Source organism: Erythranthe guttata, chromosome 9 (genome assembly GCF_056151865.1).
Source record: "Erythranthe guttata isolate IM_541 chromosome 9, IM_541, whole genome shotgun sequence".
Lineage (NCBI taxonomy): Eukaryota > Viridiplantae > Streptophyta > Magnoliopsida > Lamiales > Phrymaceae > Erythranthe > Erythranthe guttata.
In genome coordinates, this window is record NC_142541.1 from 3,683,455 (window position 1) to 3,696,889 (window position 13,435).

The window sequence follows — 13,435 nt, forward strand, 5'->3', positions numbered from 1 at the left end:
GGGATGATAAAGAAAAAAAAAGACACCTCAAATTTTCTTCGAAAAATTTATGCCGCAAACAACTTAAAAGATTTATAACAAATTGTCTATTGGTCTAAGAATTTTAAAACAATTACAATATATAATATTTATAATTCTAATTTCAATTCACAGTAGAATTAATATTGATAAGTAATTTTTTGTAGACAAAACAATAAAACAATACAAAATCAATCTAAAACTAATTCTAACGAACTCTACGTTAAGTTGAAGCTAATCTGATAATCTAAGTGGTACAATTTTTCTAATTTCTGGATACAATACACAAAAAAAAAAAAAAAATGAAAATAAGATTGTACTTGAATTCAACCTAACAATAGCTTTAGTTTATACTTGGCCTTCATTTTATTATGGTCACTGTCACTGCATGCACAATATGTAAAATCACTTCCTAATTGTAAACATAAGATTTTAATGAAAGCTATAAATAAGATCACAACAAAGAAAGAGATCTAGAGAGAGAGAGAGATATATTCCCATTGGTTATTTTTTTTAAGACAATGTTAAAAAAATTAATTACTTATTCTAAAAATATTGACCTCTCAATAAAATGTCAATGTTCGTCAATGCCTTGGAAAATTTGAAAAAACTCTCTATTTTGGTGGTCCAGTAAAAAACATGCGTGAAAAAGAAAAATTAAAAGCTAGGCGACATAATTTCAAAGATATATAGTTGAAAATTCAATAAAAACTCCGTAAAAATGGCAACACAAAGCGCCGAAAGTAATGCTACTACATGTCACGGTTGTTTTAAAAACATTAAAAGTTCTCCCCATTTTTGTTTTGCCTCGTATGAAGGAAAACATAAAATTCTTGTTCGCTAACAATATTGTCTCGAGCAAGGTTGTAAAAGGGGTAATCGGGTTGGAGGCGGTCAGGGACCGACTCACGATTAATTGGTGCGGCGGTGATTAATTGGTGATAAATAGGAAATAAATTGTTTTTTAAAATTTAATATAATATATTTGTAGATATTATTTATAAACACTCAAAACATAGATAAAAAATATTTAAACATAGTTATATCTCCATCATGTATATATTCTAATAACATAATAAAAGTTTAATAATAATAAGATCATAATACATAAATATCCTTATAAAATATAAATAAAAAGGCAATTTTTTTGAATTTACATACATTCTTGGCATACATTATTAGTTCTTTAACAATAATAATTAACATAAACAAAATAAAGCATAAATTCATATTTTTTTTTATTAAAATCCCAACTTTTATTTTGATTTATAAAAAAAAAAAGAAAAAAAACTGATTTTTGACCGACTTTATGCCGATTTTTGCCACCTTGAAGTTTGACCGCCTCGGACCGCCTCAAACCGCCTCACAGGCAAAAAACCGATTTTTCAAACATTTACACTAAAATCGTAAAAGTTTTGGACCCCCTCCGACTCGGCGACCGATTAATCAGCCGCCTCGGCCGATTTTTAGAACACTGGTCTCGAATGAAGTGCAAGAGACAGATTTACGAACTAAAGCAGCAATTTTGTTAACACAAACAACGAACAAAATTTCGCAGAGCAGGGAGAAATGTTTGCATATTTCCAAAAACCAGCTAAAGGTTTTCAGGAAAAGAGCAAAATCAAACAAAATTTTGAGGAGCAGAGATATTTTTATTGTAAAAGAATACTATAAAATCATGTATGCCAAAGATTTTTTCGAAAAAGAGCAAAGTAGTTGTTCGCCAAAACTTCTATATTTTTATCTTAGGTAATGAAGTAAAAAAACGAACTTGACAGAAGTTTGAACACTTAGTTAAAACACAAACAAAAATATTGCTTACGCTAACTAACTGAAAATCAATTTAAGTATTATCGTGAAAAAAAAATCATTTTCTTGTAAAAACAAACGTCTCTGAACAACCCACAATTTTAAAAAAACTAAAGCTGCAATTCGTTTAACGCAAAATAATCGATTAAAAATTCGCAGAGCTTCAAGATTTTCTCTGATTATTTTTCCGTACTATGACATTTACCAAGAAGTTTTTTGCAAAAACGGGCTGCATTTTTAAGAACAAAGAAATCTGAGGAAAACATCAAAGAAAAGGAGTTCATATTATTACATACTCGCAAAAAAATATTTTTCAGAAAAGAAAGATTTTTTTTTTCATACTAACAAATATCCATCATGTTATAGCGTCAGGAAAACTGGTTCCCCTAATTACACTACAGTTCAATTGTAAAGAAATACTAACATATCCATTAATCTAACATAGCGAATTTGCAAAAAAATACAGCCATTAGATGCATAAACTGAAAGATTAGACGCAACCCATTTCTGAAGACAAGCAAATAAACATGAGAAAAGGAAAAAAAAATAATCTTACTTGGGTTGGTGGGAAGAAAACAGTGTGATCATAAACTGCATAACCCCGAAATTCCGCCTAGTCAAATTCAAAATTCGGCGGCGATCTCTAGGGGCTCGCCCAGAAGAGCAACCATCATCGCAATTAAAGTCACCTTCTGCTAATGACAGGAAATGAAGACATATGGTTGACACGTGGGGAGTCATTGTGAACGAAAATTGTGCTTGTCTTAAAAAAAACCAACACCGTTAGCAACTATTTGAGCTGTGAAATTTAAATGTAAAATAAATTTAAATAATAATTATATTGCTTACCTGTAGAAATCAATTGCTTAGGTTGAAAAATCTTGATGAGGAAGAAGATGACGAAAAAAAAAAATAGCAAGTAGAAAACGAACAAAAACAAATTGTATTTTTCCCTGGAGTTCTCCATCAGTTTAAAAAAGAGTACAATTTGTAATGGGTTGAGATCATGGGGTTCTAACTTCTAGTTAGTGGGGAGTTAGAGTTAATAAGGAAAATCGAAAGGAAAAAAAAAACATAACTGCAAGAAGAAAAAAAAAACGAAAAAGTGAGTAGAAGTAATAAAAATTGAATTGCATGAATATAGGAACTGAAATGCTAAATTCAACACTAATATCACCAATTCATGCACACAACTAAAAATATTTATCTCTCTAAAATCTTCTCTTCTCCTTCCCCACCCTTCTTCTTTTTCCCTAACTTTTTCACAAAATCATACCCTAAAAACATCCTTAGAATTCCAATTTCGAATGTAACAAAAATCTTCACATATTCAAACTAAAATAAAGTTGGAATTTGAGAAAAAAATCGAATTGATTTAAATTTGAATAATTAAAAAGGCTTAATGAAATTGAATAAATATTAAATAAAAAAAAACTCATTTTTTATGATTATGCACGTAAAAAATTAATGACTTTTTAGTGACTTGGATAAAACCATTTTAGAGCGAAGTGAGAGAGAATATGAGCAGATAGATTTTTTTTTTACTTATGCCTGGGATTTAGTAAATTTTAGTGTGGGATTTAGCATGCCCGTTATAGGAATTAGTTGGAGGTGAATATTATGCCACTATCCAAAAAAAATAGAAAAATATTAATTCATTGTATTTTTAAGCCTATGAGCCGAACAATTAGAGCATTAGAACATATAAAAGGATAATATAGAGCATTAGAGGAATTTCAAATTTCAAATTAATAATTTATCAATTGACAAAATTGTCCCTAGGTTTAAGTTTAGATTTTAGTTCAAAATATCGTCTTTTTATATATAAGATAATAAATTGTAAAAAAAAAACATGAATTAGAAAGAAAAAAAATCATTGGAAGAGAAAAGCAATATACTTTTTAAGAAAAAAATTCATTAAAATGGCAAAAAAAATATCGGGGCAATTTGCTATAGGTCCCTCTACATTAGATTATATGTGTATAAATTCAAGTCAAATTTTTTATTTTTTAATAAATTAATTATATCTATTACCACAAAAATACCCTTAATCAATTCAAAATCAAACCCCTAAAAAATTTCTCAACCAAATTAAATCCCCAACATATCTCTATATATCAAAAAAAAAGTCCGTAAGTAAATATATATATATATATATATATTTAGATACTCTAAAAAAATTACAATCGCCTCTATGATCCGTCAAATGCAAACAACAAACTAAAAATATAATTTGCATTATATAATTGCTAACAACAAGCTATGTGTAGGATATGAATCATCTAATTGCAAACAATAAATTAAAAATTATTATATCCATCGTCTATATTTAATTGTTAACAACAAAGTACATATATTTAATTACAAACAACAAACGGAACAATATGATATGCATCATCTATATGTAAACAATAACAATAAAAAAAATGTAATATTACAAATTGCAGTTTACAGTTTTCTATTTCATGTTGCTAATTTATTTTGCAATTCAATTTCTCTTTGTTATTTATCGAATGAAAATCAATTAAAAAATACAAAAAAAAAATATAAGTTAACTTAAAAAAAGAAATTGAAAGAGAGAAACATAAATTGAAAGAGAGAAACAGGGAAGAGAGGAGAGGAAGAAATAGGGGAGAGAGAGAAAGGGGCGTGTATTGGGAAGGGGAGAGAAGAGAGAGAGAATGAGTAGCTGTAGGAGAGAGAGAGTGATTGATGGAAGGATAGTGATAATTAGGATTTGTTAACCACTTTCATATAATATTAATTGTCAATTGAGGTGGGTTTTTTTTTTTTTTTTTTGTCTCTATATCTTAATAATTTAGTTTAATTTATATTAATTTTATTGGTCAAATGACCTGTACCTATATTTATTTAATAAAATGGATCTCCACTTATATAAATCCATAATTAGGGGTGTCTAGCCAATTTCCCAAAACATATATAAAAACTAAATAATAATGTATTTTAGAAGTTACTTAAAATATAAAATACTCAAATACTAGAAATAATTAAAAATCAACATTTTAAACTAGAATTCTTAATATTAAATATTACAAAACTCATGTATATCTTATATCTTATACTTAGGGCAAGTTACGAGAAACCCCTGAGAATAGGTTTAATTACGAAAATTCAGCTCATGTTTTCGTAATTACGAAAGTCCCCCTGAGGTATGTTGTCGTCTAACACAATCTCTCTACAGTGTTACTTCTGACGAAATCTTTTTAATTCCATAGAACATTCCCATGAAAAATGTCTTTTTGCCCTTACTGGGAAATTGTAAGCATATTAATTATCGGGGGTAAATTGTAATATATTTAAAAAGTCGAATTTTTTTAAACTTTAAAACTATAATATATTTCTTCACAGGGGAAATGTGGGATCCCCTAGTTTTGAAAATATATAGGGACATGTCCTATGGATATTTCTTCCCTAGTTAAAAACTCAAATTTTAATCTTAATTTGATAGACCCCTAAACAAACTAAAATACCCATTTTGCCCTATTAGTTACAATTTAAAACCCTAACCCCCTAACCTTTTCTCCCACTCCTTCCCACATTTTTTCCAGCCGTCATTTCTCCCTTTCCCACTCTCTTTTTTTCTCTTCATCTCTCTCTCTCTCTAACTCTCTCTCTTCTCTTTCTTTCTCTCTCTTCATCTCTCTCTAACTTGCTCTCTCTTGTCTTTCTTTCTCTTTCTTCATCTCTCTCTCTCTCCAACTCTGTCTCTAGGTGGCTGCCCACAACCCTCCGCCGCCGCGGCTGCTCCCCACCTCCTTGCGCCGCCGTCGCTGCTCCCCTCACCTCATTGCGTTGCCGCCGTCGCTGTTCCACCACCACCTTGCGCCGCTGCTCCGCCACAGCCTTGTGCCGGCCGTCGTTGCTCCTCCCACCGCCTTGAACTTCGTATTAAACCATCCACTTCACATTTTTAAGTTATTTTTTTTTAATTTATGATTGTTTATTCATTTTTAATTTATTTTTTTAAGCTCTGAATTCTTACTATTTCACATTTTTTAATGGTTTTTTTTTATGAAGACCAACTGAATTCGAAAATTTCAAATCGTGATTCGACAATTTGTAGTCAGATCTAATGGTGAATTTAAGATCTGGAACCGGTGGTATTTTATTTGTATATATTTACTGCATTTATCAAAAAACCAGATCTACTATGTTTTTGAATTTTGAAAGATCTGTCAACAATTAATATTAAAATCTTTTTGTTTTGAATAATCTATTTTTTAATATAAATATATGTAATTTCTTTTTTGTATTTATTTGAAAATGATTCGAATTGCCTCAAGTGTGATAGCTTTGTTTGTCTGTAGTAGAAATTTAATCAGTAGTGGTTACTTAGTCATATACATTCATATGTAGTCATGTATAGTCATGGCTACATATAACCATACATAACTATAGGACTTGCAGCATACTATAGTCATTTGTAGTCGATTTCAGTTCAGTAAATTTATCAGCAAAAAAAAAAAATCATTTCCTTTTGTATTTTTCGTGTAATCTAACTCGCATGTTCCATTTTGTTATTTAACTCGTATTTTTTTTGTCGCAGGTTTTTCTTTTATTATAATTTTATGACATACAGAGAATAAGATGCGATGAAGTGCCTTATGAAGTTGGATTCATGCTACAGTAGTCTAGACTTTATGTCACTATATATAACTATAGATAATTGTAGATAACTATAGTCACCTTTACTAACATACAATATATGTATGCTATATGTGTTATAATGTACAGTAATACTTGTTCATGTTTCAAGAATATATGCATGTGATTGTATTTTTTTTTCATTTTTTGTTTGTTAGTTGATTTATAATATCAAGATATAAATTGTGAATTTTATTTGTTGGTACGGTGTAGATGAATTTTGGGGTAAAAAGACAATATACATGACTACATATAACTATACATGACTTTTGAACTTGTAATACACTGTAGTCATGTGTAGTATACTTTCAATTCTGTAATATTACCAAAATTTGAATTTATAAAAAAAATTAAAAAAAATTAAAAATTAAAAATTAAAAATTAAAAAATTAAAAAATTAAAAAAATCAAAAAAAAAATCAAAAAATCAAAAAATTAAAAAATCAAAATATTAAAAAATATTTTATAAAAAAATACAATAATAATAAAAAATGTATAATATATATATACAAGAATAAAAAAATTATTAAATCAAAAATGATGATATATGCAGTACAAAAATACTGAATGCAGGTCTAAAATGATAAATGCAGTTGGTGAAAATGTTGAATGCAGTTGGGTGAAAATTGCAAATAAGGGCACAATAGTACTTTTGTCTCTCCAGAGGGGCATCTCAAATGAAGATTTTTAGTGGCGGACCTATCCCTATATATTTTCCATATGAGGGGTGTATATCAAATGGACTCTTGTTTATAATATAATTATTAAAAATAGAAATATATATGAAAAGGATAAAACATATCTTATAACCTTAAAAGTTTTTTATTTATTTATTATATATATATATATATATATATTCAATGAAATTGATTTTATATATTTTGGAAAAGTATTCACGTATCTCTTATTTTAGGATATATTTTCGTTATTTTTTAATATTTTTTTAATAATATATCAAATTTAAACAAATAAAATGCAAAAAGTATATATTAAATATATCATAAAAAAATTACAACCCAAAGCGATCATAGAAGTCATCGCTTTTACTTGTTACTTTTGAGTTTTGAGGGATATTAGGGTAATTGTCTATATAATATTTTATTTTGTCAAAAGTAATACCGTAGGGGGCCGGTGTAAGACGACAACATATCTCAGGGGCATTTTTCTAATCAAACAAATATTAAGGGAATTTTCGTAATTAGACCTTACGTCAGGGGGTTTCTCGTAATTTATCGATTTTCAAATAATAGAAGGGTACAATGGTAAATAATACATTTTATGTGAATTTAAATGGTTAAACATTGGTCTGATTGAGATTTTCGTAACTATGCAAACATAAGGAGAATTTTTGTAGGCTTTACCTTAAAAGTATTTTTCGTAATTTGCCCTTTATTTATTACAAAAAATAATTCAAAATACTAAAGAAAAGTAAATGAGCTCTATTAGTTAGTGAATAATAATTTTTTTCGTGTTCTCCATCCAATAAACCTCCAACCCCAATCGACATCAAACCGCATCCGCCTATCCCAATTCCCTAACCTTAGCCCACGAAGAATCCAACCCAACTTCCTCCGCTTCCATGACTTCTTTTGTACTTATGTATACTGCAGAGGGGGCAATGCGACACATGCCATAGTACAGAGGTGTAAATTGTATTTTACACGTAGTTTTGTTTTGTTGAATCAACTGATTTTAGTCAATTATCTTTCCCGCTCTCTAGTTAACCGATTTAAAATAATTTTGGATAACCGGCTTACAACTGAGTCAATTGACTTACATCGTAGTCAACTGATTTAAATCGGTTGAGTGAACTAGAATGGAGAAGGTAGACGCATATCACATGATCTATAACATTTGAGACTGTGTGTTGTAAATTGTGAGTACAATCAACCTCAATAATAATTAATCTTATGAACTTTTCTTAAATTGTCTCATAATAAAAGACATAACTAAGTAGTTTTATATGAGAATGATACCAAGCACCATCCGTCATGACCAACCCCCATGACAAGGAGATGAAGGAAGTGTTCGGCAAGCAAGTAAAGCAAGGTCTGGGTGTTCCATCAATCACCCAATATGTGGTCAAATAAAAAGTATTATCCGAATTTGACGCAACATGGAAGACTATAAAAGATGTATGGAATGTGGTAACGTTTAGATCTTCTCTGCTTGTGCGAGGCAAGGAGGACTTCATCGGATTTGGCGGGAATGGTGTTACGGGAAGCGACTTTTGGGGCAACATTTTATGAGAGGTTAAGGCATGGAAATAATCGCAATATGGCTCAATTGTACACAGGAGTTGTGGACATTCTTAGATGATTCTAGACTCTTACTAGAATCCTCAATTTTTAGATATTTGTTGGAAATTTCTTGGATAGTTTTGGAGAACAACTCATAGCTATAAGATCAAGATGACCACCACCTTCCATTGAGGAGGTGAGTTGGATAAATAGGACTAAGGACATCATTTTGCAACCATCAAATAATTTTCAATTTTTCAAGCAATACAATATTTTCCTTCAAGCTTGCTTGTACTCTTAACGCTTTCACTATTTTCCATAACGTATCACAATCAGCACACTTTCAAGAGAGTCTGATTTTATCAGAAGAAGCGAAAAAGAGATAAGGCTGCATGGCCCTTGTTATGAGAATAAGTCCCTTACACAGTGCTGAACAAAATGAAATGTGGTAACTCTCGTCCACCCACGATATAGCCCATAATCGGCCAGCATGTTTGACTTTGGATTTACTCCCCGAACTAATTGGGTTATTTCAGTAGTCATAGCTTTTTTTTTATTCATAATAACGGACCATTTTCTCCACAATCATGTTCCCGACACTCAAAAGAGACGAGAAACGTATCCTTGATATGTTTTGGGTCCAAAAAAATATTCAACCAGTTTGGATATTTGAATAATTGTATTAGGTTCGTAACACAATTAAAAAGACAAGTATAGCCCTCATTAGAATAAGATAATGGAGAAACACAAATTGCAATTTTTGATAAACTAAAATTTGCTAAATTCCTATATTTTTTAATTTTTATTTGTTTTTGTTATATATTTTTTTTTAGAGAAGCACAATTAAGTTTTATTTTTAATTATCACATTGTCGGTCATCATCTTAAGAAACCGAAAACAAAAAATTCATCATCATCAAAATAAATCCAACGTCTTTCTTTCTTTACATCGACAATCAGTATCTCCAGCAAACTCAACTTCAACTCAAGAGAATTATGGGGCGGAATTTGCGGAAACTCCACTGATTTTGCCTCTTTACAGCGGCAAAATAGCAGCGGAAATTCCAACGAATCGTCACTCCAGCGATTCTCCCAATTTTCGTAACTTAATTTCTTCTTCTCCACCGCCCATAACTCACCACTGCCGCCACAAGTGAAAACATCATTTTCGCCATCCACCATCACCTCCATCATCTGCATTTCTACCGCTTGTGCTCCTCAGCTCCGCCGCCATATATCCACCATCCTTCGCCACCTCTGCTCCTCCTTCATCTCTCCGACACCCGCGATTCAACTAGATCTGAAAGTCACGGCCGCGGTTCCCAATTCGTTCATAAAAAACGTGAGCCCATTATCAAGAGGCAACTCAATAACCAAACCAAACAGCATATTAAGTTGGACTCATTGTCCCATCCCACCCATGCACCCAAACCAAAAGAGCCCGTGGTATAGATGAGTTTTTTTTTTTTTACAGTAGTATTTGGCAATTAGATATTCCACAGGGAGGTATTTTCAATAAACTCTGCATCGAGATGTAATCAGATGATCTATAAGGGAGAAAGTTTTGCATATCAATATTGAAAAGAAATCTATCTCTTTCACTAACACCATTTTACATTTTTGTTCCTCTCATTTCCCTTTGTTTCTCTTCTCAAATTTTTCCCTTTGGCAGGAGCCGCCTTCAACCTTAAATTGTTTTCCTTCAGAAAATTCCCAACAAATAATATCTCGAGCTGTTAGGCTCAAGTTTTCTCAATTGTTCGATCCTATTTGCTCTACCATCATTTTTAACTATTTTTTTTTTTTTCTAATTCTACCAAAGTTCTGTAATCGTCGATTCCATCACTTGGTTTGCTATCATCAACTATTAACATTACATGTAACATTTGGTTTTTATTTTTATGGTGTATTAATTTTCCATGAATAAAGTTGCTTTGTATTTTTATGGTGTATGACTATGGCCTAAGGCCTAATTTGACATGTGTAAACCATTACATTAAAATTGGAAAAAATATACTATTCATTATTGGAAAACTCTACACATGGAAGTGCAGAAGTCACAAACAATTATTAGAGTGGACTCGCAAGAGTCGGGATGTCGATCCGACATAGAATAGTAAAACTATCTAATTTTAAGTACTGAATTCTCACAACTATGATCATATTCAGTCGAATCAAATTGAATTTATTGATAACGCTAAATTACTAAATTATCTAAATTAAGCAGGGTTTTTTTTTTGCAAAAACCACCCCTGTGTAATCTCGAATTGCTGAAAAACCCCCTTGTGTTAAAAAATTAGCAAATACCCCCTATAAAAATTAGGCCCCTGCGAGCCGAACGTGTGTAGCACGCGCGAAATGTGCGAATGAGTATGTGTTTTTTGACGCAAAAATACTCAAATAACCTTTTTAATCAAAAATTTTAAAAATTCTAAATTCACCCCATAATTTTAATAAGCCCCAAAATAAAGTTCTCAAAATTTTCAATTCAATCCCTAATATTCTGTAAAAAGCTATCTTCCCGATTCACCCCAAAACCAGATTTCTCTTCTCCACCACACACCTACAACCACCAAAAATTTCCCCCACCATAAAATAATCCAATACAAACCAACAAACAAAAGGAAAACTGAAATTCAAGCAAAGCTAAAATGAAATTAATTTGCAATTCCATTACAAACTGTATATTTGTGTGTATGTGTGGGGAGAGAGAGAGAGAGTAGCAACTCTTTGAACAAAGAGTAAGACCCAGCATTAGAGTACGGGGCCTCTTCTCATCCTCCAAATCATTAAAAAACCCACATAAAAAAATCAGTCTTTTTTTGTTTTTTATTTTTTTCCTTTTCCCATTTTTCTCACTATACAAAAGAGGCCACATGAAATTAAAGAACTAAAAAATTTGTCTCAAAACTAACAAAAGCTATCTTCCCTTTGTTCTTAGTTCTTGATGTGGTCATCTTTAGGTGTGAGAAAAAAACCGAGAAACCGAAAAACCGAACCAAAAACCAAAAAAATCGAGCCGTTATGTACCGTTTCGACTTAAAACCGCACATACGGTAAATTGTTTTCCAGAACCGAAAATATCGGTTTGTGTATGGAGAATAAAAAAATTACCAAACCGATTTCCCGAACCGAACCAATTTATACAAAATGATGTCTTTTTGATATATAGTATAAATACTTACCCTAGCGTGCCTCTATCTTTCGAGAGCCTCCATGTGACATGTTTTTCTATTAATTAATTTTGGATTGTGACATGTTTTTTATTAGTTAATTTTCGGTTGTTATTTGTTAATTTTCTCAAATAAATATAATGAAAGTCCAAATATACCTGTTTTAGGCGGAACCCATTCGAACAAATAGACGAAATCGACACAGAAAATAAACCGAATTGATACCGAAACCATTAACCGAAAACCAAAAAACCGATGAACACCAAACCCAAAAAAACCGGCATATTCGGTTTAAAAAATATGAAAAACCGATATTATTGGTACGTGTTTGGTTTATTAGAAAAACTGAGCCGTACCGACCCGTGCACACCCCCAGTCATCTTCAACTCTACCGCCACCAAAGGAAGATTTTTCAAACTTCTTCTTCGATTTTCTTGTACTGTATACGCTTTTGGGTGTGGGGTGTTTGCTTTATTCTAACTAGGGGTAGGTATGTCTTTTCATGTAAGTCAACACTCAATTGCAAAGTATGGGGCTGTGTGCTTAGCAAAATAAAATATAGGGAAGTCTTTGCTAAATTTTTTAACACAGTGAATTTTTTAGCCATTCGAAGTTACACAGGGGGTTCCGTGCAATTAGACCAAATTAAGCACATTAACTAAGAAGGCAAATTAAATTAGGAACATTATCATATAAAAACAAGCATAGGATTTTTTTTTTTTTTTTTTACGGGAAAAACACAATTATATGAGGTACTCATAGCCAGAAACGGACGGAGGGTTACACCTTCCAATGAATCCTAATTATCACGCGAAGCAATTTCGTGAGCTAGTTTATTGGCATAACGCTTTACAAAAGAAAAGGAAATAGAAAAGAAGAGACAAGAGCGAGCTAAAACCGCCTCAATAATAGCGCCGAATGAAGTAAGTGAAGAACCTCGACCATTAAGCGCATCGATTAGTGGGAGACAGTCACCCTCAATAATAATATCAGACCATGTGAAGCTTAACGCCATAATAGTAGCTTGCAAAACAGCCCGAGCTTCCCCCTCGGCAGGTAACACGCGACCAAGGTGCCGAAAATTCTGCCACCACACACTTTGACCTTGTGAATCTCTAGCAATCACAGATGTGTAATAGTGATCATTACCTTGCGGAAAAGTTGCGTCAATGTTAACTTTAATCACCCCTATTGGTGGTGGAGACCACAAGATGGCCTGGGACCGCTTGTCGACGACGCTACGACTCAAACGAGCTTCACGATATGATTCCATGTACGTGCATGGTGCTCCATCCCACAATTTCCCCAAATGCCCGATATTCATCACCATGCAACAGCTTATTCCGGCAATCCCAAAAGCTCCAAAGAACCACTGTAGCCAGGTGAAACTGTTCTACTGAAAGGTCTCGGGCCAATCTGCTCACCCAGCTCCAAACCGAGGGATTCATGTCGCTAGTGGTTAGAGAAATTGGTAGATGTTCCCACACCTGCCTAACTCCATGACAGTGAAAGAAAATATGCGGCAAGGAATC

The 13,435-nt window shown here is 32.0% G+C and overlaps 1 protein-coding gene across 1 annotated transcript; it reads right to left on the minus strand.

Moving 5' to 3' along the window:
- Positions 1–12,702: 12,702 nt before the first annotated feature.
- On the minus strand, positions 12,703–13,233 carry LOC148767898 (uncharacterized). Its single transcript, XM_088822680.1, has one exon. The coding sequence runs from the start codon at positions 13,231–13,233 to the stop codon at positions 12,703–12,705; it is 531 nt and encodes a 176-aa protein (XP_088678806.1).
- Between the last annotated feature and the right edge of the window lie 202 nt (positions 13,234–13,435).